The following is a 25,680-nucleotide window of genomic DNA, read 5'->3' as shown; positions in this document are numbered from 1 at the left end:
CCTTTCCTCCTTCCTTCTCTTTCTTTCGACAGGAACTCCCATAACCCAGAGTGGCCTAAGACCTGCTATGTAGTGGAGGATAACCTGGAGACTCTCATCTTCCTGCCTCTGCCTAGTGGGCGCTGGGGACAGAACCCAGGGCTGTGTGCATGCCAGCCCCGCCCCGCCCCGCCCCGGCCCCGGCCCCAGCCAATTGTGTTCTGTTTGGGGGAAAATGGCTCTGTAGTCCAGGCTGGCCTCAACCTGCAATCCCCCTGCCTCAGTGTCCCAAATGCACTGCCATGCCTGCCTCTTACTCCCCATTCTAAATCCCTGGCCAGGAACGTGTTGGCGAGCTGTCTGACAGTGCCACATTGTCCTCAGCTGTGTCACGAAGCCCCGGGCCTCACCATGGTGAAGTAGGCGGCTGCCTGTTCCAGCAGCCCCACCAGGCCCAGCTCTGTGAAGTTCTTCCCAGAGCAGAAGCCCTCCTCATCCGGCGACAGGATGTCATCAGAGATGGCAGATTCTTCCAGCACGTTGGATGAGACATTCTGGGGAGGGGAGGGGAGGGGAAGGGAGGGGAGGGATGGGGGTAGCATCAGGCCCAGCATTCACCCAAACGGGCCTTCCTCTACCCCCAGGCACCCTGGGCACTCACCTGGAAGGACACACAGCCCACAGGCAGGTGGCGACTGTCCTCAAGGAGGGCAAGGTATTCAGCCACCAGGGCAGCGGCATGGACCATGCACTGGGCAGCCTCTGCGTGGTTGCCCAGCTCTGCATGTTTGCCAGCCATGTTCTGCAGCCACGTCAGCCGCAGGTCTGGAGAGCCTTGGTATCCCCGGGCAATTCTGGGGTCCAGGACAGCAGGGGGGTGAGCACCTGTCTCAGCTTGTCCAGCCCTGACCCTCCCCTGCACCCATTTATCTTCTGTCCATCTAAACATCCCCTACTGCCCCGCCCCGCCCTGGCCCCGCCCTACCACGCCCCACCCCCATGCACAGCCACAGCTCCGCACAGCCATGACCCCTCCCCACCGCGGCCCCGCCCCACCCAGCAATAGCCTGCCCTGCCATGGCCCCCTCTTCACCCAATCCCTGTCTTCTCCATTCTTTTACTCATCCTCACTGCCCTAACTTTTCTTTTTCTTTTTCTTCCTTTTTTCCTTTTTTTATTTTTTAAGACAAGGTCTCATGTGGCTCAGGCCTGCCTGGAACTTGCTATGGAGTTCAGAAGTACTTTGAATTTCTGAACCTCCTGCTTCTCCCTCTCGAGTGCTGGGATTGCAGGGGTGTGGCACATGCCCGGTTGGTGTGGTGCTGGATGAGTGTCTTTATGACTTTCTTTCTTTGTTGTTTCTGAGGCAGGGATCAAGCACCCCACCGGCCAGCCTCCTGCCCTGTTTAGTTCTTTTTGTCAACCTGGCAAAGGTAGAGTCATCTGGGAAGCACCTTAATTAAGATGCGTCCATAAGATTGGCCTGTGGGCAAGTCTGTGGGGTGTTGTCCTAACTGATGGTCGACAGAGCAGCCCACTCTGGGTGACGGCACCCCTGGGCAGGTGTCCTGGGTTGTGTGAGAGATGTCTGAGTAAGCAGTGCTCCTCCCCACCCACTGCTCCAGATTCTGCCCTGACTTCCTGCCTCTGTGACAGAATGGGACTGGGACATATGCGTCAAATACATCTTTTCTCCTCTAATTGCTTCTGGTCAGTGTCTGTCACAGCAATAGAAAGCTGACCTAGTACTGCGCACCTTTAATCCCAGCATTCGGGAGGCAGAGGCAGACCGACCTGAGTTCAAGGCCAGCCTGGTCTACAGAGTGAGTTTCAGGACAGCTAGGGCTACACAGAGAAACCCTGTCTATAAAATCAAATCAAAACAAAACAAAACAAGCAAACACGCAAACAAACAAACAAAGCCTAGAACCCTGCCCTCAAGTCCCCATGTAGCCATGAATGACCTTTGACCTCTCCTGCTCCTGCTCCCACCTCCCGAGGTGGCCGGTGTGGCCAGCACTCACCAGGGCATCTCCTGCAGCGAGAGATGAACCCAGGGCCTTGTGTGCGCTGGGCAGCCATCGTCATAGTCATGGCCGCTACTTGTTTTCTTCCCTGTCACTGACTGTGGACCCAGTCCCTTCCTGCAGGCTGCCTAGCTTTCTCACCATGAGGGGAGTGGCTTCAGTGGGCCACAAGCTCCTGCTGCAGGGTGGAGTCCTCTCACAGGCCCAAAGACGCTATGAGCCAACTGCTATAGATCAAAACCGCCTCTCTCTCTCTTTCTACCATGTGGGCCCGGGGCTTGAACTCAGGCCATCAGGCTTGGTGGCAGGCATCTTTATGGAGACAACTTGCTGGGCTAAACTTTTGTCTTTGGAAGTTATTCTAGTGCTGGAGAACCAACAAGCCCATCTCCGTCTGTTCCCCTGACCACCGTGACCGCCCTCCCCGCTCCCGCCGGACCCCGCCCCCACCTGTACATGAGGTCCAGGAGCATCTCGGGGTCCTCCTGGTGCTCCTTCATCTTCACCGTGTCCGTCAGGATCATGTGCAGGTTGAACATGAGATCCTGAACCTGGCGATAGGAGGTGGGGGCAGGAGCAGGAGAGGTCAAAGGTCATTCGTGGCTACATGGGGACTTGAGGGCAGGGTTCTAGGCTTTGTTTGTTTGTTTGTTTGTTTGTTTTGTTTTGATTTTGTAGACAGGGTTTCTCAGGGGCAGCAAGGGTGAAGGGGTGGATGGGAGAAAGGGGCTGGGGCGATGGCTCAGTGGCCAAAGTGCTTCCCTTGCATGCATAGTGACCTGAGTTTGATCTCCAGCACCCAAGTAAAAGCCACGGGCAGCGAGGCCTGGCCACAATCCTAGTGCTAGGGGAGGGGCAGAGCGGGCGCCTGCCCGTGAGCAGCCTGCTAGCTGAACCAGTGAGGGCCCGGTCTCTAAAGATAAGTGGAACTGCACGTGATGGTTCACACTTTAACCCCAGCACTCGGGGAGCAGCGGAGCCCATCTGTGTGAGTTTGAGGCTAGCATGGTCTATATAGTCAGATTCAAGACAGCCAGAGGCACACAGTGGGACCCATCTGAAAAGAAGCCCCAACCCCACCCCAAAAAACCCCACTGCCTCAACAAAATAAGGTGGAGAAAGACTGAGGAAGACACCCCTGTTGACCTCTGCCCTCTACACGCATGTACATACAAGTATACATGCTTAGGCACAGTGTGGCGGGGACAGAACAGCAGGGCAGGCTAGGTGTGCACAGGAGAACACCATGCAGTCCCAACCCTGGGGAGGGAGAGCCAGGATCACCACAGGTCATCCTAGGCCACAGAATGAGTCCCAGCTCAGCCTCGGCTAAGACTGAGACATCCACAAGAAGACAGAAGTTGGAGGAGCACAGATTCCAGTTACCTCAGAACACATAAGGCAGGAGAGTCACAGGTTCAAGGTCAGCCTCGGCTATATAATAAGATCTAGGCCTCCTTGACTGGGTGGTGGGGGGAGGGAGGGAAAGAGAGAAGGGGAGGGAGAAAACTTATCTCAAACACACACACACACACACACACACACACACACACACAAATAAGGCTTGTCTTGGTGTATCATTCATAAAATCCCAGCACTCAGGTAACAGAAGCAGGAGGATTACTGTGAGTCTGAGGCCATCCTGGGATATAGAGTAAGACTTTGTCTTATAATACCAAAGTTTTGAATATAAACACCAATAAATAGACAGACAGACAGACAGACAAACCACAAGGACCTAACTGCAAACCCACAGGCTGTCCACAGCAAGGGAGGACCGTCATAGACATCACCTGCTCAGCGAAGGTGCTGTCCCTCAGCCCTAGGTCCTCCTCTGCATAGGTAAGGATGGTCTTGAGCGACCTTCTCAAGTGCTCTTCACTGAAGTTCTGAGTTGTCCCCACAAGGGACGACAGGGACATGGTCACCAGCATCTTCACACGGGCAAAGTTCTGATGGGACAGGGAAGCAGAGTCACCCAGGAGCCTCAGGGCCTGGGCTCCCCACCCCCAGGATCCACTGAGCCTGCTGACCTGCCTGCCGGCAGCCATGCTTTCTCTCCGTATCCGCCCATCCATGCACGCGCCCACGCTCTGACCCCTCTCACTGGCCTATGACACTGTGATGCTAGCCGACCGCCCCCGGTCCTGCGGCAGAGCTCTACCCCGCCCCTGCAGCTGGAGCCCTGGACGAACGTTGTGGAGACCCTGCCCCCATACATGGCCGATCTCGAAGTTCTGGCGCATAAGCAGGTAGAGTGAGGCGCTGGCGTGTGTGCGGATGGTGCTGACGCGGCTGCCACAGTGTCGCAGAAGCCTCAGGCAGAGGTCGGCACAAAGCTCCGTGTCCTCCTCGAAAAGCAGTTCTGGAAACTGTCCCCAGGACCCAGAGAGATACTGTTCAGTGCTCCTAGGTGGATCTAGGAGCTCCTAGATGGAGGCTGAACAGGGCGAACTCCCACTCTGACCGTGGCCAACGATTAAGACTGAGTTTGGGTCTTTGTTTTGACCCTGTCAAGTGACTTGGCCATTTTGACCCAAGGTCTATAGTTTCATTTTAATTAACTTATTATTTGTATGTGTGTATGTGTGAGCATGTATGTGAGTGTATGTGTGTGTATGTGTGAGCATGTATGTGAGTGTATGTGTGTGTGTGTGTATGTAAGTGTGTGTGTGTGTATGAGTGTGTGTATGTATGTGTGTGTGTATGTAAGTGTGTATGTGATTGTGTGTATGTGTGTGTGTATATGAGTGCATATGTTGAGTGTGTGTGTGTATGTATAAGTGTGTGTATATGTGATTGTGTGCGAGTGTGTGTGTGTAAGTATGTGTGCATGGGTATGTACATGTGGGTGACAGTCAGGTGTTGACATTGGGTGTCTTCCTTGAACGTTGTCACCTTGTGTTTGTAGGCCACCACCTGTCTGTGGAGGTCAGAGGACAACTTTTGAGACTCAGCTCTCACCTACTGTGCCTTCCAGATCTCAGGTTGTCAGCCTTGCATGACAAGTCCCTGACCCGCCGTGTCCCCTGCAGGCCCTGCTCGGCTTGCTTTCTGAGACAGGGTCTTTTACGGAGGCCGACTTTACACTCCCTAGAGCCAACGATGTCCCTGGACTCCTAATTCCACCTCCCAAAGCCAGGATCACTATATTTTTGCAAGAGCTTCTTCCTTTCTTCTTTCCTTTTTGTTTCTGGTTGTTGTTATTCCGCAATAGTATCTTAGGCAGTCTGGGCTAGCCTTAAACTTGCTATGTAGCCACAGATGACCTGAAACTTCAGGTCGTCTTGCCTCCACTTGCCAGGTCTGGGGTAACGGGTGCGAGCACCATGCCATGCTCACGTCTCAGTTCAGAACTGCAGCTGTGGTGTCCCTGTGTCATGAACCTGTGCAGCACACAGTAGGTGCTCAACGAGTGAGCAGCTGTCATCTCTGTGAAGCACGGCTGAGGTTTAGGAGTGCTCACCTTGGAGACCAGGGCCCGCTGGGTGGCCAGGCCGTGCTGCAGGAAGAGGGCGCTCTGGGCGCTGCCGAGACTGTAGAGGACCACTTTCAACACAGCACCCAGGACGCTCTCACGGGCCTCGGACAGCATCACTGTCTTCATGTGTAAGAAACCCACATTAAGAGACTTGGGTGGCCTGGGGTCTGGGAGGTTGGGGAATTTTAGGGTCAGAGATCCTAGGCCTCCACGTGGGAGGAGAGGGCAGGACCGACACTGGACAAGCCATACCTGCACGATGATCTCCAGCGTGTCCAGGACCACCAGGCTGGCCTCTGTCGCCAGGTTTCCATCTACCAGAGCTTCGTGTTCCATTTCGTCCTTGGTCCTGGAAGGCAGGGGAGAGCTTGTGAGGTCACTGAGTCAGCTCAAGGCCACACAGGAATACTCGCCCACATGCAGCTGCCCCGGAGGGAGCAGCTCTCTAGAACTGGTCTCAATCAAGGAATTCCTTGACACATGTCATGGCTAGAGTGTGTTCCCAAAGGATCTTATGTTGGAGAGCTGGTCCTCAGCTTGAAGTTAAGAGATGGAGGGTGGGGGTGGTGTGGCTCAGTGGTAGAGCCCCTCCCCCCCTCCATGCCTAGAATCCCCCAGTGAGGGGCTGGGGGCGCGGCTCAGTGGTGAGATCTGTGGTTTGATATCTGTAGATCTATTTAAGGAGATAAAAAAGAGGCAGGGACTAGTGAGATTTCTTTGGACTTCGGTTATTAGGAGCGTGCCCTAGGAAGGGTTAAGGTAGGTTTTATGGGACAGTTTGTCCTTTGTTTGTTTGTTTCTTTCTTTCTTTCTCTTTCTTTCTCTCTCCCTTCCTCCTTTCCTCTCCCTTCCTTCCTTCCTTCCTTCCTTCCTTCGTGATAGGTTCTCTCTAAGTAGCTCTGTATGTCCGTGAACTCGCTATGTGCACTGAGATCACAGGTCTGCGCCACCACACTGTGAGAAAAGTCTTTTTTGTTCTACAGTGGCCTGCTTCAGTGTGGCGGTTTGACTAGGAATGGCCCCATAGACTCAAGTATGTGAATGCTTGTCCCATAGGGAGTGGCACTTTTAGGAAGTGTGGCCTTGCTGGAGAAGGCGTGTCGCTGTGGGGTGGGCTTTGAGGTCTCTGTGCTCCTGGGATCAATATGAACTCTCAGCCCCTCTGGCACTGCCTGCCTGCATGCTGCCCACCACGGTGATATGGATTAAACCTGTGAAACGGTGAGTCCTCCCTGATAAATGTCTTCTTTTATGAGAGCTGCCTTGGTCATAGTGTCTCTTCACAGCATAGAGACCCTGACTGAGACACCCTGCAGCGAGCAAAGGACAGATGCTTCCAATTGTCAACCTACTTGTCCACACGGTCTGAGGTCTGTCTCCAGTGTGTGACACTCTTACGCCAGCGAACATTCTCTTGGTTTCCAAATGGACTTCTCTCTGCCACACACGAGTGTATGTGCATTGGTGGAGACAGAAATCCAGACGTGAGCATTAGGAAGCACACCCGGCAGGAAGACCCCAATGCAGGGAGAAGCAGGCACAGACGGCCCGTGCGGGCGGATGGGGTCACACACATCCTTGTACGGGACAGTGACTTAGGAACTCTTTCTCTCCTACAGCTGGCCTTGAACTGATTCCCTGCCTCCATCTCCCAAGCGCTGGGATTACGGGCATGTACCACCATGGTCCTCCACTGCCACCTCACCCCGGCTCCGCCGCACCATCTCCTGCCTCGCCCCGATGGTCCCCAGGATGGCCTCCTCCAGACGGGCCCTCATGTCCAGGGACTTCTTGAACGTGAGGCTGTTGATCCGCTCAAAGGCTTTCTTCCCCTGGGAAAGCAGGGACATGCGTGACGTGACCCAAGGTAGCCTGCTCCCCTGCTCAGACCATCCCTATCCCGGGGCCTTTTACCAGGTGCACAGCTCAGTCCTTCTCTCCAAAAATCTCACCACCTCTAAATTCTCTCCCTTCCCTCCCTCCCTCCCTTCCAACCACACTTCCTCCAGTGCCCACAAAGCCAAAACCACGCTACCAGGGCCCTCACAGCTCGCCTTTCTCTGTCCCTTCCTTCCTCTCCAACTTCCTCATTTTTAAGACGGAGCCTCCAAAAGTCCAGGCTGGTCTTGATCTCACAATGTAGTGGAGAATGAGCTTGGATCCCCAGTGCTAGAGACAGCAGGTTCATGTGTCCCCCCCTTTCCCCCCTCCACCCTTCGCATTAACATTCTGGTGAAAATCACATGACACCTCACTGGAGGGCTGAGGACAGACACAGGGGGTCTGCCCCTCCCCCCAGGCTCCTGCTGCAGGGGGCTCTGGAAGGATGCTAAGCTGGCCCACCGCAGGCTCACCCGCCCAGTCACACCTTGTACTCGAAGGCAGCCAGACAGAGGTAGAGCAGGTCGAGGAGGCGCCCCAGCTGGGGCAGGGCCAGGTCAGCGGCCCAGCGCTGCAGGAGCGCTGGCTCTGCATTCTTCAAGACCCACAGCACACACACCAGCAAGGTCCGGCTGCATTCGGCAGACAGGGGACAGCCTGAGCGGGCTGCCTGCGTGCGGAGAGGGAACAGAAAAGATTTCTACTTTTCTGATGGAGGTGAATGGCGGCCCACCTTTCTTTTGTTTGGTTTCAGACACAGGCTGGCATCACACTCATGGGGCAGCCTGAAGATGACTTTAATCTTCAGGGCCTCCACCTCCACCTCCCGAGTCCTGAGATCACAAGTGTGTGCCGTTCCCTGTGGTGCTGAGGATGAAGCCCAGGACTTGGTGCACGCACTCTAGCAACGGAGCCCAGCCCCCGCCCGAGACACGGGTATCTATGGGGATGAGCCTCAGCCTTACCGTTGAAGGTCCTTGGGAAATGCTGGTGCGAGAGCCAGGAGCCAGGGGCCCCCCAGCGATGGCCATGGCCACAGACGGGTTGATGGTGCCGCCGATGTCCCCTTCACCATCTGTGTCTGAGTCCAGCATGGAAGCCAGTCTTGATCGCTGCCCTGAGCCCTCTGGGAGCAGAATGGATGGAAAGCACCGACTTAGGCGGGAGCAGAGGTACCTCGGGAGGCAGAGGCAGGCGGGTGTCTGAGTTCAAGGCCAGCCTTGTCCACAGAGTGAGTTTCAGGACAGCCAGGGCTACACAGAGAAACCCTGTCTTGAAAAGCAACAACAAAATCCCCCAGTGAGGGCCTGGGAGTGTGTCCCAGCCTCCCGGATGCTGGTCACGTGTGTCATGACACACCTGGCTGCCCAGGACACGTGTGTTTTTCTATTATAATGGACACCAACTCTCACTCTTCTCGTGAGTCTGGCCCTAGCCGCTCATCCTGAGGCTGATCCCCCACCCCCCACGACCTGGTGTCGGTTCCTGAAACCTCCTCTCCCCAGCCAGCTAACCCGCAAAGCTGTGCAGCCGCGGCAGTGTGTCCCTCGCAAGGGAGAGGAGGGGCAGGTACAGCTCGGCCACCTTGGCCTTCACGGAGGCTTCAGTGTAGCGGGAGTCAACATCGTGGCTGCACAGCAGGCTGTGCACGGCGCTAATGGCCTTCTTGTGCAGAAGGGACGCCCTGCGGAGTGACGGAGGGGTGTTCAGCATGGTGCAGGCGTGGCTCCCAGCCCCCCCCCTCGGATGCTGTCCCTGGGCCACGCCCAGGCCCCACGCTCACCCCTCAGCCTCTGGATCCAGGGCCAGGGCCAGCTCTGTCAGCAGGAGTCCGGACAGGAAGTGCTGCTGCCTGAATGGCCCGCTCAGCTCGAACATGTTGGTCACCTTTGGGTCAGGGGTCTGGCTGGAGAAGGTGGAGCTCTGCAGACAGGAGAGTGGATGCCCAGGTCAAGGGTCAGAGGTGAAAGGTCACCACCACGGGTCACCATGGACATAACTGATGTTAGCTAACATCAGGAGCTGGAGATGGCTGGTTGGGATGAGAGAGACACGGATCCAAAATCTGGGGATTTCCCATTTTTCTCTCCTAAAAGTGCCTCAGAAGGGGCGGCAAGAGGGCTCGGCCAGGAAAGGCTTGCTCCGTCCAGCCTAGCTGCTTGAATGGGAGAATCGCATCCTGAAAGTTGTTCTGACTGCCACACCATCACACAGCACACCTGCTCCTCCCATGAGGCAAACACAAGTGCACATTAAAGATATCTCACGACACAGAGTCACCACGATGTTATACTGCTCACTTATTGTGTGTGCTGACAACGTCAGTGCAACAGTACTGTCGGTGGGCATAGGGTTAAAGGTCAGAGGTGAGGGGCTGGAGAGACAGAGCAGCCTGGGGTCACGTCCCAGCATCCACCTGGTGCTTACAACTATCTGTAGAGCAGCCCGAGGGGACCCAGTGCCCTCTCTGGCCTTCACTGGTACCAGGCATATGTGCAATGCAAGTCATACACATAAAATAAAAATTAATAAGTCTTCAAAGGTCAGAGGTGAGAGGTCAGGGTAACCTATCCATCAAGTGGGAGGGCGTGGAGTCAGAACTCAAAGTGACGAGAAGCAGCAGACTGAGTGCAAGTCCAGAAACTGCATTTGGGGACCAGAGGGGTCATTTTCCCTTGGGAACCTCTGAGAAGTCATGGGTGAAGACTCAGAGGTGAAAAGTTGAAGGTCAAAGGTCAGCCAGGGTAGCAGCCCACAAGGAAGAGAACAGAGGTGGAGACAATGGATTGAAGGTATGTCACTTAAGGTGAAAGGGAGGGGACTGGCAGAGGTCACCTACCTGGGAGGTGGTGGAGGACACCGAGGGGGAGGGGGAGGCTGGGGGCGACAGGGGGCAACAGGGGAGGTTCAGGGTCACGTAGTGCTCATGGCTACACAGGATGCGGGTGAAGTCCATTCGCAGTGTGAGCAGTGCAGCTGGGTTGGGGGCGGATTGCAGCCGAGTGGTCACCTGCGAGGGAGGCAGTGACCCGGTGACATTGGCATCACCATGCCCACACACTCCACAGGCCCCATGACTTGCCATCCGCCACCCCTACCCCACCCCCCACACCATGCACACGCACCTGCTTGTAGTGAGCGCGCACCAGGCTGAAGACGTAGCCTCGGTCCGCTATGGACAGGAGGTCACTGAGGAAGAAGGCCAGGCTAGCGTTGAGGCGTTCAGCTAACTCCATGTCCTGGGGACACAGGGGCTTGTCAGTCCACATTCATAGTGTCCAGCCTGGCTCTCCACGGCCACCTGTGCGTGGCGTCCTTACACGCTGTGACCCAGGTCCTCCTCCCTGACTTCACCCCCCCATCCGCTCACAAGGCTTCATTTCACAGGGTCTCACTGTGTAGCCTTGGCTGTCCTAGAACTCACCAGGGTGTAAGCCAGGGTGATTTCGAACTCAGGGATCTACCGGACTCTGTCTCCCCAGGGCTAGGATCAAAGGCCTGCGCCACTATGCCACACCCAGCCTCACAAGACGGTTTTTCTTTCTTCTCCCACCCACAGCTGAGTAACTCAGCCTCTCCATCCAGACTTCAGAGCTCCGAACAATACATTTCCCAGGCTCGCTTGCAGCTGAGTGCTAGCTGACCTTATCCTGACCAATGAAACGAAAGAGGTGAGAAGCCCTCCTCCATTGTTTGAGATCCCTGGTGATCTGGGAGAGCCTGGGCCAAACTCTCCAAGCCCCACAGCCTACTTGTGTGCAGAGGAACACTTTGGTTTTGTTTAAATGCCTATCACGTCTTCCAGTGAATTCATGTGCTCGACTGGTACACAGTCATCAATCCTTTAGTGAGCATCTATTGAGCACCTATTGTGTGCCAAAGCTGTGATGAAACATTGTCCTGGCTGCTTGTCCAAGAGTCTTAGGAGAGACAAGAGATAAGTTAACATTACATAGATAGCCCAGGCTATCCTCAGATTTGTGACTGTCTTGTCTCAATCTCCCAAGTATGATCCCTATCACAGGTGTGCACTACACCTGGCTGGAACCCAAGTGCAGGGACCACAGGTGTGCACCACCACACCTGGCCGGGGCCCAAGTGCAGGGACCGCAGGTGTGCACCACCACGCCTGGCCGGGGCCCAAGTGCAGGGACCGCAGGTGTGCACCACCACGCCTGGCCGGGGCCCAAGTGCAGGGACCGCAGGTGTGCACCACCACGCCTGGCTGGGGCCCAAGTGCAGGGACCGCAGGTGTGCACCACCACGCCTGGCCGGGGCCCAAGTGCAGGGACCGGACCGCAGGTGTGCACCACCACGCCTGGCCGGGGCCCAAGTGCAGGGACCGCAGGTGTGCATCACCACATTTGGCCGGGGCGGCCCTGAGTATGGAGCCAGACACAGTTGGTGCACATTACATGCCAAAGGAATGAATTGAAGTGCAGTGCCCATGACCACAGACACTAATGTCAGGGCTTGGGACTGCTTGCTCCAAGGACACCAAGACTGGGACCTCTGGACCAGCCAGGAGGGCGATGGGATTGTGTAACTTGGGCAGGATTTTCCAAATCTGGAATGTTCCCAGAAAATCCCTGAGTGACATTTCTCTTTAAAAGCCAGCAGGGTTGCTAGGCGGTGGTGGCGAATGCCTTTAATCTCAACACTCAGGAGGCAGGGGTGGGGGTGGACACAGAAGCAGATGAAATGAGGCCAGCCTGGTCTACAGAGCAAGCTCCAGGACAGCCAGGAGTCTGTATATAGATTATATATCTATATATAGATATATCATGGCGGCTGCTTGCCCAATCCCTGTGGGGTCTGGAGCTGGTGATCCTAGAGCTTCAATGATCATCAGGGTCTCAGAAACACAGCATCTACTTTATTATGTCCCTACTGTATACTGGTACTACGCTAAGGGGCGGGGATGTGCCCCACGCCCTCCCGGCCCTCGCGACTCTTAGTTCTCTCCGACTGTCCCTGTTCAGCCGCTGGCTTGCTCTCTGCCCGGCTGTGAGCCTGCCGCAGGACCTTGACGCTTGCCGCCCCTTCTGCCTGCACTTCCCAGGCCTCAGCCGGTTCACCTTCCAGTTCTCTCTAAAACCGCTTTGGGAAGGCAAGAACTCGATCTGTTTTATTGACGGCTGTCTCTACACCCAGCCAGGGCTGTGTAAGCCCTGGGAACTCAAGGAAGAGTGCCGCAGAGATGCGTGCGGCACACTGCATCCGGGAGCAGGGCTGAGCCCCGCCTCACCTTATGGACTCGGGTGATGACTTCCAGGCCCACAGAGGCCACCAGGGCGGTGATGTCGTCCAGGAAGCGCCCAGGGAAGCGCAGCTTGCGGGGAGTGTCGAGGCGCTGACCCAGGAGCAGGTGCAGCTCCATGCTTTTTACCTGGGAGGGACGCAAGCGTGCAGGGCTGTCATGTGGGCGGTGCTTGAGGGTTGTGGGAGGAGCTTAAGGTACAAGGCTGGGCTTGTGGGGGACTGGGTGCGACATGTGGGGTTCTACAGGCATGGAAGGGGGCGTGGGTGGCTCTGACTACGTAGCTGTAGCTGAGGGGGGTCTGGATTTGACAGCAAGGGCGTAACCTTAGCATCGAGAGCGGTGGGCTTAGGGGGTCCTGACCCCAACGGGTGCAGCCTGATGGCTGTGAGCAGGGCTTGAGAAAGGGACACGATGAAGCCTGGTGTGTGTGTGTGTGTGTGTGTGTGTGGTGGGATGGCAGTGGGAGGGACGAGAGCACGTGGGACCGTGGTGCGGCTTAGGACCCAGAGGTTTGTGGGTGTGTGAGGAGACCTCTACTTTTGAGACAGGTCTCAGGGAGGCTGTCTGGTCCTCCCCCACCCCCTCCCCCGTGCTGGAGACTAAACTCCAGTCCCCCGTGTGTATGTGTATGTGTGTGTGTGTACCACTTCACTGACTGAACCTTCTCTCCAGCCCTGGGGGGGGGGGGTGGGGAACTTGAGAAATTCTGGGCTCTGTCTTGGAAGACTGTGGGGATGGGCGGGTGGGGCCAGGGCCAGCAGGCACTGGGGCAGAGGCGTGAAGGGACCTGAAGGAAGGTGGGGGCTCTGCAATCCTGGCCTCTCAGGGCCTGGGGTCTCCTGGAGGAGGGAGGCCCATCTCTGGGTTGGGGAGTCCTCTCGGGAGCCGGGGGTTCACTGTCAGGGTACCCTCCTTGTCTCCTCACAGGAGAGCCTTGCGGCCTTTCTCAGGGTTTCCAACTGCAGTCTCCAGGCACTTTTTCTCAAGGGTCTCCCGGGATGGGGGAGTCCTCACCATGAGCCGGAAGAAGAACCAGGCGTGCTGCAGGACCAGCTCACGCACCGCACTGCCACTCACCACCCACTGCAGAGCCAGCTCCTCGTGCAGCAGCTGTGGGCAGGGCCAGAGTCACCAAGAGCCGCGAGCCGCCCCGCCCACGCACCCCAGGAAGGCATCGCTGTTGGGGGGGTGCAGCCTGAAGCCTGCTTGGGGGTCAGAGCAGCAGGAAGCCATGCAGGATGGGATGGGGCGGATGCAGTCCCTGCTGGGCTCTGGATGTGGGGAGGAGCGCTGGACCCCTTTCCCATGGGGCAGTGGGGCAGACATGGATCCACCCCGCTGTCCCCTCTACCTTCTGCACAGCGAGTCTCGGCTGAGGGGCTGGCAGGGCCGAGGAGGAGGAGGCCTCTAGGTAAGAGGAGCTGCGGTCGCTGGCCTAGGGCAGGATGGGATGGAGAGCATGGGATGGAGGAGTGGGTTAGTGATGTGGAGGGCACAGAGGAGGAACACGGATGGAGGGAGAGCCGGTCCACGCGGGCACGGACAGAGCGATGGCTCTGCATCAGTGTCAACGCAGGAGGAGGCTGTTAGGCTTCGAACACAACTCCAGAAACCTCGCTCATGGATTAGAGATTTTGTGTTTGGTTTTTTGAGACAGTCTCATGTAGCCCAGGCTGGCCACGTTGATGGCATTTGGTGGTGGGGCCTTCGTAGGAGACTAGCATTAGGTGAGGCGGTGAGGGTGGGGCCTCTGTGGTCCTATTAATGGCTTCAGAAGATGAGGAAGGGAAAGGCAACCAAGGTGGGATGCTCTTGTCATCCTCCAAGGACGTGCCAAGTGGGGGAGGCTGTCTCACAGCAAAGCAGAGAGAGGAGAGGGAGGAGGGAGAGGGAGGAGGAAGGAGAGGGAGGATGGGAGGAGGGAGGAGAGGGAAGAGGGAGGAGAGGGAGGAAAGAGAGGGAGGATGGAGGAGAGGGAGGGAGGAGGGAGGAGAGAGAGGGAGGAAGGAAGGAGAGGGAGGACAGAGGAGAGGGAGGAAGGAGAGGGAGGAAGGAGGAGAGGGAGGACAGAGGAGAGGGAGGAAGGAGAGGGAGGAAGGAGGAGAGGGAGGACAGAGGAGAGGGAGGAAGGAGAGGGAGGAAGGAGGAGAGGGAGGAAAGAGAGGGAGGACGGAGGAGAGGGAGGAAAGAGAGGGAGGACGGAGGAGAGGGAGGAAGGAGGAGAGGGAGGAAAGAGGAGAGAGAGGAAGGAGAGGGAGGACAGAGGAGAGGGAGGAAGGAGAGGGAGGAAGGAGGAGAGGGAGGAAAGAGAGGGAGGACGGAGGAGAGGGAGGCAGAAGAAAGTAGGGAGGGGAGAAGAGGGGCCGAGTCAGCCATGGGCTATCCTTCGCCACATTATCCCCCAAGAAAGGCCTGCGCTGGGGCTTCCCTTAGCCTCGGGAGCCATGAATTAAACAGCTGATTTTGTTAGGGCCCCGTCGGCAATGAGGGAGATGGGAAGAGACACGCGGCCCTGTGAAGCGGACAGAGATGTGGATGGACAGAGATGGACAGCACCGGGCGCTGAGGGCGGTGTCGATGTGCTGAGAAAGGAGGGACCTGGACATGGCGGGGTCCACCCGGCATCTCAGCGCTCAGGACGCCGAGGCAGCAAGAGTGTGACTGCCAGGCCACCATGGGCTACATAGCAACACTTTGTCTCAAAGCACAACCAAACCAAACAACGAAAATAAGGGCCAGGCGGAGCGCACTGAGCTCCCTGGCGGGGAGGAGAAAAGGGGGCAGGTGGAGAGACGGAGTGGAGGCGAACAGTGAAGATGGTGATGGCGTCAGGTGAGTGCAGAGGGCACGGCAGAGTGGGGGGTGGGATGGCTGTGGCCACAAGTCAGGGCACCGCTGGGGACAGGAAGGCACAGATGAGGGCTGGGTCACAGGTGAGTGTGTGAACATGGAGACGCACGGACAGACAGCAGACACACACGGAGGGAAGGCGAGACAGAGACGATGGTATGCGCTAAGCACCCTGGACAACCGGCCTGGCCTCCTGCTCCCGCCTGGCTCGGGCCTCACCGTCCCCCTCTGTGAAATGGACACAGGGGTGGCCCAAGCTTCTTATCCCTCGCCTGGCTTTCTGGTCAGAAGACTCTCAATGGTGGAGCTGGCCCAGCCACTGGCACTCGAGTGCCCTGGGCCCAGCATACACCGGCTACTCAGCATGTCCGAGCCTGGCCACACGCCACAAAGACCACGTCCTGCCGGGGACACCACCTTGCTTCTACCTCGTCACCTCCTCTTGGCTCTCCAGGTCCTAACTGAGGGCAACCCTGGTTAAAAACTGCCAGGGGCTGGAGCTGGAGCCGCGGCTCAGCCGTGAGGAGCACTGGCTGCTCTTGCAGAGGACCTGGGTTCAATTCCCACCGTCTACATGGTGACTTAACTGTCTGTGCCTCCAGTCCCCAGGGATCTAATGCTCCCTTCTGACATCCGAGGGCACCAGGCAGGGGCAGCCTAGGTATGCCCGCTGGTAAAGCACCTGTGCACGCAGAGTGAATCTGACATACAGACGTAAATGCTGGGCTGGACGGGCAGAGCACCTGCCCAGCTTCCGCAAAGTCCTGGGCCCATCGCCAGCCCAGGATGGACCAGCCACAGAGGCTAAACGTGTGAATTACCACTGGCCTTCATTCCTATCATTTTTCTTTTGTAGCCAAGGATGACTTTGAACTACTGATCCTTCTGCCTCCATCTCCAAAGAATAGGCTTACAGGGTGCAGCACATGCTGGCTTTATGTGGGGCTAGGGGTGGCACCCCAGGCTGTGTGCACGCTAGGCCAGTGCTCCACCTGCTGAGCCCAGCTCCGGCCTGTGCTCGGCAACTCTGCCAGCGCTCCTGAGCCTGCTCACCTGACTGACTGGCGTCTGTTCCAGGGATGTGCACTGCAGGTCCTAAGGAGACCCCACTGAGACCTAAGCCCAGGCCTCAGACAGCGCAGCTGAGCACTGTACTCAGAGTCTTTTTGTTTGCTTTGATTTGCTGGTGTAGCCTGGGCTGCCTTGGAACTTCTACGTGGCCCAGGATGACCCTGAACTCCTATCTGCACCTCCCAGTGTTGAGATTACAGGCAGGCGGCTGAAAATTGGGTGTGCTGCCTAACTTCATCTTGGAAACTGAGAGACTCCGGGGCAGCCAATCACACGGGCCGTAGGGCAAGGCCCAAGCCAAGGGGGGGCTGGAGCCCAGGCCCACTGCAGGCAAAGCCCTGCCCATACCAGGTCCCTGGAGAGGGGCAAAGGTGGGGAACCCCTGAGTGTAAACAGATGGGGAGCTCCAGGGGTGCAGGGCTACGTCACCCTTCTGAGTGTTCTGTATGCCAGGGGTTGGTTAGAAGTCCCCTAAAACAGGTGGGTTAGTGCGGGGAGCAGCCATGCAGGGCACTGATGTTAGAGGTGGGTAGATTTCTATCCATTTATATACCACCCAGGATCCTCTCTCTGTCGGGGCTAGGGTCTATGTTTTTTTTTTTTCTTACTGTTTTTTTGTTTGTTAAGATAAGGTCTCACTGTGAAGCCCTGGACGGCCTCCACCTCACCATGTAGACCAGGCTTGCCTTAAATTCAGGGCTCTGCCTGCCTCTGCCTCCCAAGTGCTGGGATTAAAGGTGCGCGCCACCACACCCGGCTTTGCTTATTAATTTTACTCTTATTTCTTGGTGGTGCTGGGGATAGAACCCAGAACCTCATGTCTGCTGTGGAAGAACTCTGCCACCGAGCCCCACCTCCACCCCTTTGCGGCCTATGTGGTAGCCCCAGGCAGGCCACAGACACCCATAACACAGACCTCCAGAGCCCCAGACAGTCACGTGGGGTCCTTGCTGTCCCTCAGGCAGCCCCCGGGGGTTAGCTCACTGCAGGCACGAGGGTGGGAAGAACTCATGCAAAGGCGGCGACACGAGTGTCGAGGCGGGGAGTGAGAGCACCTGTCTGGGGTCAGCCCCGCAGTATGGGGGCACCCGACGCAGCACAGCCTTGCTGCCGCCCGGAGCATAAGCAGAATTCACCCAGGAGTGTGAGCGATCGACACCCTGAAGATACAGAGAGACGGATGACATCCCGGGCCAGGCACAGGGAAGGAGGTGCGGGGCGGGAGACCAAGTGTGGACACTGCCCCAAAGCACACGTGTGCCACGCACACACCTGCCCAAGTGCAGTGTGTTTATGTTGCATGTAACTGCCTGGACTGCACATGCGTCCATACCCATGTAGATCGATGTATACGTGGAGAGCGTGTACATATGTATTGACATATGTATGTGCACGTGAGGCCCGTCTTGTGCATGGGGTGAGCACATACTTGTGTGTGCATGGGGTGAATGTGTCTGTGCAGTGTGTGCATACATCAATGTATACGTACACATAAGCTACTTGTGTGCATGCATCTGTGTACGTCTGTGCAAGGAACATGTAACCTCCATGTTAGTGTGCACAGGCCACATGCGTGCATGCGCACCTGCTGAACCTGTTGGCCCGCCCTGCCATGCTTCGGTCAAGGGAACGGTGTGGAACACCTGACCGGCCCTGCAGCTATGAAAGCCTCGGCCTGGCCACAGGGCTGGGACGCGCGCGACCTTCTTCTGAGCGGTGACTTCCGGGCGACTTCCTCCACTGGCGCCAGCCTGCAGCCAGGCCCGGGAAGCTGGGGCTTGCCCTACCTTGCTGGCTAGGATGCGGGACACCTCGTCGTCCACAGAGCCGGGGACCACGGCCAGGTCAGGGTTGCTGCTGCTGATACTCTTCGACCGAGCCAGGTAGAGGCTGGCGGGGCGGCCGGAGCCGCGGGACAGTGTGGCAGCCTGGACAGTTGCTGGAGGGGCGTCTGTGGAGAGGGAACCCATTAACTCAATACCCCACATGATGGCGACACTCCCTTCCCAAAGGGCAGCCCTGGGCGAAATCGCTGTCCTCCCCGGGAGTTTCCATGGTCTCACTGTAAAATGGAGCTAACATGGTTACTGCCTCATACGACAGACAGAAGACACTGGAGCAGAGCCCGGGGCCTGTGTTCATAGCTGTCATCCATTATGTACAAATGGGGGGAAGCTAATGTTCTCCTCCGTGCTGGGGTGAAACCAAGGTCCTGTGCGGCTAACCACCTTAGGGCCTGGGGCCTCAGCCTGCCCAAGTCCCTCCTCCTCCTCCTTTCCGGTCCCTTTCTGCCCCTCCTGCTCATTCTTTCTGATGCTGGGATTTAAACCCAGTGCTTCAGGCATGCCACTGAGCCAGGCCTAATCCAGTGACTGCTCACTGTGTAGGAGAGCCTTCCAGGAGAACTGTCACACTCAAGTGGCTCTCTGTCCTCACGAGGTGAAAACTGCCATCACCATGGGGTGAATGCTGCCATCACCTTGAGGTGAACACCATGAGGTAAACACCTTGAGGTAAATGCCATGAGGTGAATACCCGCCCGTGAGGTGAACGTTGCCGTCACCATGAGGTGAACGTCACCGTCACCATGAAGTGAACGCCGCCTGTGAGGTGAACGTGGCCGTCACCATGAGGTGAACGCTGCCGTCCCTGCTTTGCACGTGCCATGCTCTTCTGCTCAGTGTGCCTTTCTCACATCTTCTGTGGCCCAGTGTCCTCCATCAACACTCACCGCCTGGCAGGCAGGGGTCACCACCAGGGAGGCGAAAGGCGTAGTGGACATAGGCAGCCAGCAGTGGGCAGTGACCGCGGGAGTCTTGGACGGCCTCCAGGTTCCGGTGCACAAGGCTGGCTACATGAGCCATCGCTTCAAAGGCCCCTCGTCCCAGGTTCACTGTCGGACAGAGCAAAGGTCACGTTCCACAGCCCAAGGCCTCTCCGGTCCCCATTCATTTTCCAGAGGAGGGAAGGGAACGTATCCATCTAGGATCTTAAAGGACCTGCACTGGGGTCACTGTCATGTGGGGAAACTGAGGCCAGAGAAACGGTGAAGCATGGGAAGACGCTCAGGGTTTGGGAAAGAGAGCATAGTGACTCACTCACCCATCTGGCCACAGATGATCGGCGGCCGCACAACCAAGCGGACAAGCTTGTCCAGCACGTGGTGGGAGAAGGCCACGAGGGGCTCGGGGCTGGCGAGGCGCAGGGCTGCCAGGCTGGCCCGCAACTCCTGCTCCATCGTGCCCTCGCTCAGGACCGTCTCCTTGAGCCGGAATGGAAAGATCCCTTCCTCTAGAACATGCACCAGGGTGAAGAACTTGTCCAAGTGGGGGTCCTGTGTAGAGAGGAGGGCGGAGTGGAGCGGCCCCTCCCAGTCAGCAGTCTGGGTCAGCTGGACTCAAGTCACGTCTAGTGGCTGGAGGCCAGGCCTTTCCCAGCCAGCTGCAACCAAGTCTTGCTCAATCCCGGGGTGAGCAGGAGGGGAACAGGCTGGGGAGCCCCGGTTCTCATCCCACCCTGTACCTGGGGGTGCACGGACGACACGGCTGTGAGTTCCACGCTGAACACGCCCTTGTGACCGTCCACCCAGCGCATGCCTGGCAGCGCGACCTGTGAGAGGAAGAGGCGTGGTGGGCACAGGCTGACCCTCCCCCGTGCATCAGGCCACCAGGCCAGGCCGTGGCCGTGGCACTAGCCATTGCGACACCATGGCCAGAGGAGCCTGGCCTGAGGGAGCAGCAGGGTACCCTGTCTCTAAGTCCATTCCCCGTGGATAAAGGAAGAATCGTAGGGGTGGGATGGAGACCGGCCGGAAACGGGGTATGTTCACAGAGTGAACGTTAACTAGAAAAGGCAACGGCGTAGGAATAAGCCTTGCAAAGGGGTATATGGAGGGGAAAAACGGCAGCGGGAGAGCCAGGTGTGGGGGCACACACCTGCCATCCCACCACTCGGGAGACAGGCAGGGGTCAGGAGGTCAAGGCCATCCTTGACTACAGAATTCCAGGCCTGCCTGGGCTGTGTGTGACCTTGTCAAGACGTTGCAGTGGGTTAGAGCTTACGGCTGAGTCTAAGCCAGGGCTCACACGGCACGAGAGAGAACTGATGCCACAAAGCTGCTCTCTCACGTCACACACGAGGCACGTGAGGCCCACCCCCAAAATAACGAAAAATAAAAATAAAATCCCGAGGGGAAGGAAAGAGAGTCCGGGGAGCGTGCTGGAGAGGAGGGGGATATAGGAGGGAGTGTGGAGACGAGTGGATGCAGCAGCCCGCCCACACAGACATTCTTGTGGGGGGCAGGAGGACGGGGACCCACAGGTACCCACTGAGGCCAGCAAGGCTCTCAGGGGCATTGCAGGGAGGCAGGCAGGAGGCTGCTGGGGGCCAGAGGGTAATGAAGACATCGGTTGTGGGTTCAGGCACGTACATCCGGGGTCAGGACTGAATAGCTGGGTGGAGGCTGGTCCACGGACACGGGCAGGCAGAAGGGACCAGTCCTCAGGCGGCCATGTTGTAACAGCGGGATCCACTGGGAAGACAAGGCATGGATGAGGGTCAGATGTGGCTGGAGGCCTGGGCGGGGCAGGGAGGAAGCTCTGGGGTAACCGTGGCTCACAGTGAATCCCACGGGCGTCTCCAGGGCCGTTCCTGGCCGGGGCTGGCAGCTGACATGGTAGAAGGTAAAAAAGAGGTGATGGTTCTCCGTCACGCAGGCAGGAAGTCGGAGCTTGAATTCCTCGTAGAATTCAGGAGACCTGGTGAGACAGGGCCGGGGCTGGGGGCCAGCTAGGGTGTGGGGACCTTACGGACGACTCCCCGCTCTTCCGGCTGCACGCATACCCTCCCTGCGCTTGGCCAGCCCACGTGTCCGGCACCCAACCCCGCATACTTGTTGTGATAGACCACTGGTGTGAAGGCCTCTCGGGTGAACTCGCTGCAGCTAGATTTCCCAAAGATGACCTGTGGGAGCGGGGGACATGAGGGACCCACTGGGGAAGACCTGTGCCTGCTCCATCCCCTCCCCCCAGGGCGGGGCCACTGCGCTGACCGGCAAGGCCTGGCTCTGGTCTTCGCCAGCCATGTACTGGATCCGCACGGCTAGGTTGCGCACCGAGCCCTGGCGGCTGCTGAAGTTGAGGCTGTGTGGGTACACGAAGAGCAGGTTCCTGGAAAAGGAGGGTTTGGAGGGGTGAGGGCCCTCTAGAGACCTGGGGACAGTCGTGGGAGAGACGGACATGAAGCACGTGCGTGTAAAACAGGGTGGGCTGTGACCCCAGGTGACACAAACAGTCACCTGTAGGTGACACCCCTGGATGCACACATCTACATTCGGGGAGGTACAAGGCCAGGCACAGATGGGTACTGACTCAGAGGTTTGCAGTTTTGCTTTTTCTTTTTTTTTTCCCTAATTCAAAGTCATCCTAGGCTACACAGCAAGTTCTAGGCCAGCCAAAGCGACATAGGGAAATCTCTCTCAGAAAGAACAAAAACCAAACAACAGCTGACTTTCGCGACTGGGTCTCGTCTTGCCTGGGGCAGATCTGAGTTTGATACTTAGCTGAGGAGGACTTTGAGGTCTTGATTTCCTGTCTCCACCTCCAAAGTGCAGGGGTGACAGGTGTGTCCCACTATTCCTGCTATGTCCGGCAGGGGCGTGGAGCCCAGGGCTATGAGCACTCTGGGCAAGCACTCTACCAGCCGAGCCCCGGCTCCAGCGCCCGAGGGCGTCGGGGCTGGAAAGGTGGCCCAGCAGCGGAGGGCAGGGCACGCACTGCTCTTTGAGAGGATCCGGGTTCAGTTCCCAGCACCCACTCAGGCAGCTCCGGAGGACCTGACGCCTCTGGCCTCTTTGGACATCCCTGCTCACCCATGCCCCCCAAACAATAAATAAATCATTAAAACCATAAAATTAACCTTTACAAAAGGTGGTCCCACCAGTAGCCAGGTGACATGTTGGGCCTCCCCAGCCCACACAACCACCATGTTGGCCCATTCTAGTTATATATATATATATATATATATATTCTGTCCTTTAGGTACAGGGAGAACCAGAACCTGGGGCCGGAGTCCTGGTCCTGCCTGTCTTCCTGAACTGTCACTGCACAAACCCCAGGGCTGGAGGCCTCCTTGAGCTGTACGACGGGGGCATCTGGCCTGCTAGCTCAGCCTTTGAAACACAGTACCAACAACCAGTAATGATGACTGTCGTCACCCAGAACTCCATTCCAAACACTCCGTGTGAGTGGCTAATGCCACGGCCATTTCCGTGGTGCTAGTGGTGGAATGCTGAGTACCCGGCAAGCTCTCTGCCGCTGAGCTTCACCTCAGCTCCTGGTTTCTTGAAATAAGAGAGGATCTAGTTCTGTAGCCCAGGCTGGCCTTGAACTCATGCTCCTCCTGCCTCAACCTCAGAGTGTAACATTCCATTTGCAAGGAAAGCAATGGCTGTTCTTTTGGGTGCACATAGTGGGTGTTCAACAATGCTTTGCCCTACACATGGGACCCCTAGGTAGGGAAATGGGGTGCAGTACTTGCCCCGAGTCTTCTAGGAAGTTAAACTGAAGTTGGCACAGATCATGGACTGTGCCGAGAGTCAGGCTCCGTGACCTCGGAAATGGGCTGTCACGTCACTTTTCGCCCCCTTCCTCACAGCTATCAGCCACACCCAGGGACCCCTGCATCAGCTGTTTGCAGGAAGGAGACAGGCTGGAGCCCCCGATGGTCCTTTGGGTGGCCCAGCAACACTGGACCTGCTGGGTCGGGTGTGAAGGGAGCCATGGCTTCACGGAGGCCACACCCGCACTTAGATGGGAAACTGAGGCTCACGGCGGTGAGTGCTATTCTCATACAGACCCTGGCGCTGAGATCTCTGGTCTGAGCTCGGCCCCACCCCACCCCCACCCCCAGCTGGCCCGGAGTCCCAGCGGCGTGATATCAGCATGGTTTGGTTAGCCATCACCCTGATGCAATGGCTGGGCCTCTGCCAGGCCCTTGTGCAACAGTGGCTGGCTAACCATTGACCAGGGGGGTTAATGGCAGCCTGTGGGAATAAAAGGTGGTCAGAGCGGCCCAGGAACCACACCCCCGAGACGGCAGCCATGGCTCTGCTTGCTCTCTGCTTCCTATGGGCCTTAGCAACAGCCGTGCGAGCCGCCCCGGTGGCCCCGCTGGGTGCTCCAGAGCCTGCTCAGTATGAGGAGCTGACCCTGCTCTTTCACGGGGCCCTGCAGCTAGGCCAGGCCCTCAACGGCGTGTACAGAGCCACGGAGGCTCGCCTGACAGAAGCTGGGCGCAGCCTGGGCCTCTTTGACCAAGCACTGGAATTTCTGGGGGCAGAGGTGACCCAGGGCCGGGATGCGACACAGGAGCTTCGCACCAGCTTGTCGGGGATTCAGGTGAGCACTGCGGCTGGGGTGTTGTTGGGTGGATAAGAGTCTGAGGAAAGGTCAAGCCCAGAGCAAAGGAAAGCGATCAGGTGCGGGGTTAGCAAGGCTGACCTAGTGACCTCGCTGACCCACACCATCTCCTGAGCAGGTGGAAGAGGACGCTTTACACCTTCGAGCAGAAGCCACAGCCCGATCACTGCGGGAAGTGGCCCGGGCCCAGCAGGCTCTGCGGGACACTGTACGGAGACTACAAGTGCAGCTGAGAGGCGCCTGGCTCGGCCAAGCCCACCAAGAATTTGAGACCTTAAAGGTAAGGGGCTCCCAGGTCTGCAAGGGGTACAGCCTGCTTCCCAGAAAGAAGCCACCATGAACCCTGGGCTAGAGGACCCTTTAGTTGTATATGGGGTTCCAGCCTCGGTGACCTTTGCAAGTGACCTTTGCAAGTAAGGGCAAGAACTAGTGTTCGCCTGTGGTTCTAGAACCCCAGAGGTGGGGCAGGAGAAACAGCAGATTAAAGCCAGCCTTGGCTACAGGTACGCCAGCTGACTACATGGTGGTGCCGTCTCAAAAGGAACAAGAGAAAGATACCTAGATGTGGCGGCATATCCCCGCAACCCTAGCACTTGGGAATAAAGGCCAGGGTTAGGAGTCCCAGGTGATTTCTGGCTAGACAAGACATCCAGGTTAAGGTTGGGGTACATGAGAGACCCTGTCTCAAAATAAGTAAATGAATGAATGAATGAACGAATGAATGAGGGATCGTCAGGGCGTTTCAGCAGGCAAAGGCTGCCGAGCCCGATGACATCGATTCCCTGGGTCCGCATGGCGGAAGGCAAGAACCCACTCCAACACTGTCCCTCGACTTCCAGCACTGGTGCTATGGCCCGTGCACACACTAGATAAAATAAGCCTTAAAATAAAGTAGGAGTAGTGACCGTCATTTCAGAGCAAAGGCAGAGCCTCAAAATGCAGGGGCGATAGACACAGTAAGCGCTAAATAAATGCTTAGTATCGTGATGTCTAGTGCTCTGGGTTAAGAACCCAATCAGTATCGTTTGATTGCATCTACAAACTATACAAAGCAAGCCCCATCTTAGATACACCTCACAAATAGGGACACTGAGGCCAGAGGGTCTTGGACATTTGCTGGGTCACATGGATTGTAACAGAGAAAGCTGCAGCGGTCAGGAGCAGGGAGGTGGCCCAGACCTCCCCGCTAAGGTCTGTCTGCCACCCACAGGCTCGTGCCGACAAGCAGAGCCACCTCCTGTGGGCACTCGCTGGCCACGTGCAGCGACAGCAGCGGGAGATGGCGGAGCAGCAGCAGTGGCTGCGACAGATCCAGCAGAGGTGAGCCTGGTGCTTTACCCAGGGGTGGCGAGGGCATGCTGCCTAGGCCACTGGATGGAGGGCACCTCCCCACACTGGCCTTGACCAAGCTCTGCCTCCCTCCCCAGACTCCACACCGCGGCCCTCCCAGCCTGAGGTGACCTGGACGCTACACGCTACTGAGGACCAGCTGTGCTGCAAGGAACACTGAATGCGCTCCGCCAGGCCCGAGAGCAGGGCCGACAGAGCCGGCTGCCTGTCAGCCGTCAGCCGGACCTGGCCAGGGCGCCCCGCTTCCTGGCAGAGCAGAGACAGAAGCAAGCAGGCGGGATGGAGGGCAGAAGGCAGAGCCCGTGGAGGAGGGGCTGGAAAAGGACACGCGCCCCCTTGTGCCCACACACCCCACAATAA

General features: G+C 57.4%; 2 protein-coding genes across 6 annotated transcripts in view; one reads left to right on the top strand and one right to left on the bottom strand.

Moving 5' to 3' along the window:
* Positions 1-25,680, bottom strand: part of Dock6 (dedicator of cytokinesis 6) — a 49,646-nt gene that overhangs the window by 9,073 nt on the left and 14,893 nt on the right. Inside the window, exons 15-41 of one of the 5 annotated variants that reach the window (XM_052188876.1) lie at positions 21,603-21,720; positions 21,444-21,514; positions 21,171-21,309; positions 20,982-21,083; positions 20,075-20,161; positions 19,655-19,886; positions 19,284-19,445; positions 18,340-18,503; positions 17,608-17,712; positions 13,983-14,066; positions 13,646-13,741; positions 12,617-12,757; positions 10,494-10,607; positions 10,208-10,378; positions 9,152-9,291; positions 8,883-9,052; positions 8,334-8,494; positions 7,856-8,038; positions 7,193-7,319; positions 6,840-6,924; positions 5,740-5,836; positions 5,473-5,607; positions 4,226-4,378; positions 3,800-3,958; positions 2,457-2,557; positions 641-833; positions 390-533 (exon numbers count right to left, since the gene is read on the bottom strand). In XM_052188876.1, coding sequence (XP_052044836.1) covers positions 390-533; positions 641-833; positions 2,457-2,557; positions 3,800-3,958; positions 4,226-4,378; positions 5,473-5,607; positions 5,740-5,836; positions 6,840-6,924; positions 7,193-7,319; positions 7,856-8,038; positions 8,334-8,494; positions 8,883-9,052; positions 9,152-9,291; positions 10,208-10,378; positions 10,494-10,607; positions 12,617-12,757; positions 13,646-13,741; positions 13,983-14,066; positions 17,608-17,712; positions 18,340-18,503; positions 19,284-19,445; positions 19,655-19,886; positions 20,075-20,161; positions 20,982-21,083; positions 21,171-21,309; positions 21,444-21,514; positions 21,603-21,720 — 3,634 coding nt within the window. Of the gene's footprint in view, positions 1-389; positions 534-640; positions 834-2,456; positions 2,558-3,799; positions 3,959-4,225; positions 4,379-4,398; positions 5,393-5,472; positions 5,608-5,739; positions 5,837-6,839; positions 6,925-7,192; positions 7,320-7,855; positions 8,039-8,333; positions 8,495-8,882; positions 9,053-9,151; positions 9,292-10,207; positions 10,379-10,493; positions 10,608-12,616; positions 12,758-13,645; positions 13,742-13,982; positions 14,067-17,607; positions 17,713-18,339; positions 18,504-19,283; positions 19,446-19,654; positions 19,887-20,074; positions 20,162-20,981; positions 21,084-21,170; positions 21,310-21,443; positions 21,515-21,602; positions 21,721-25,680 lie in introns of those variants that run through there. The other 4 variants (XM_052188872.1, XM_052188871.1, XM_052188873.1 and 1 more) reach the window with 4 other exon arrangements.
* Positions 23,653-25,652, top strand: Angptl8 (angiopoietin like 8). The gene is made up of 4 exons (XM_052188877.1): positions 23,653-23,949; positions 24,089-24,250; positions 25,181-25,290; positions 25,398-25,652. The coding sequence occupies exons 1-4, from the start codon at positions 23,653-23,655 to the stop codon at positions 25,423-25,425; spliced, it is 597 nt and encodes a 198-aa protein (XP_052044837.1). The 3' UTR covers positions 25,426-25,652.

Source organism: Apodemus sylvaticus, chromosome 7 (assembly GCF_947179515.1).
Source record: "Apodemus sylvaticus chromosome 7, mApoSyl1.1, whole genome shotgun sequence".
Taxonomy (NCBI): domain Eukaryota; kingdom Metazoa; phylum Chordata; class Mammalia; order Rodentia; family Muridae; genus Apodemus; species Apodemus sylvaticus.
This window is presented reverse-complemented; position numbering and strand designations above follow the sequence as displayed.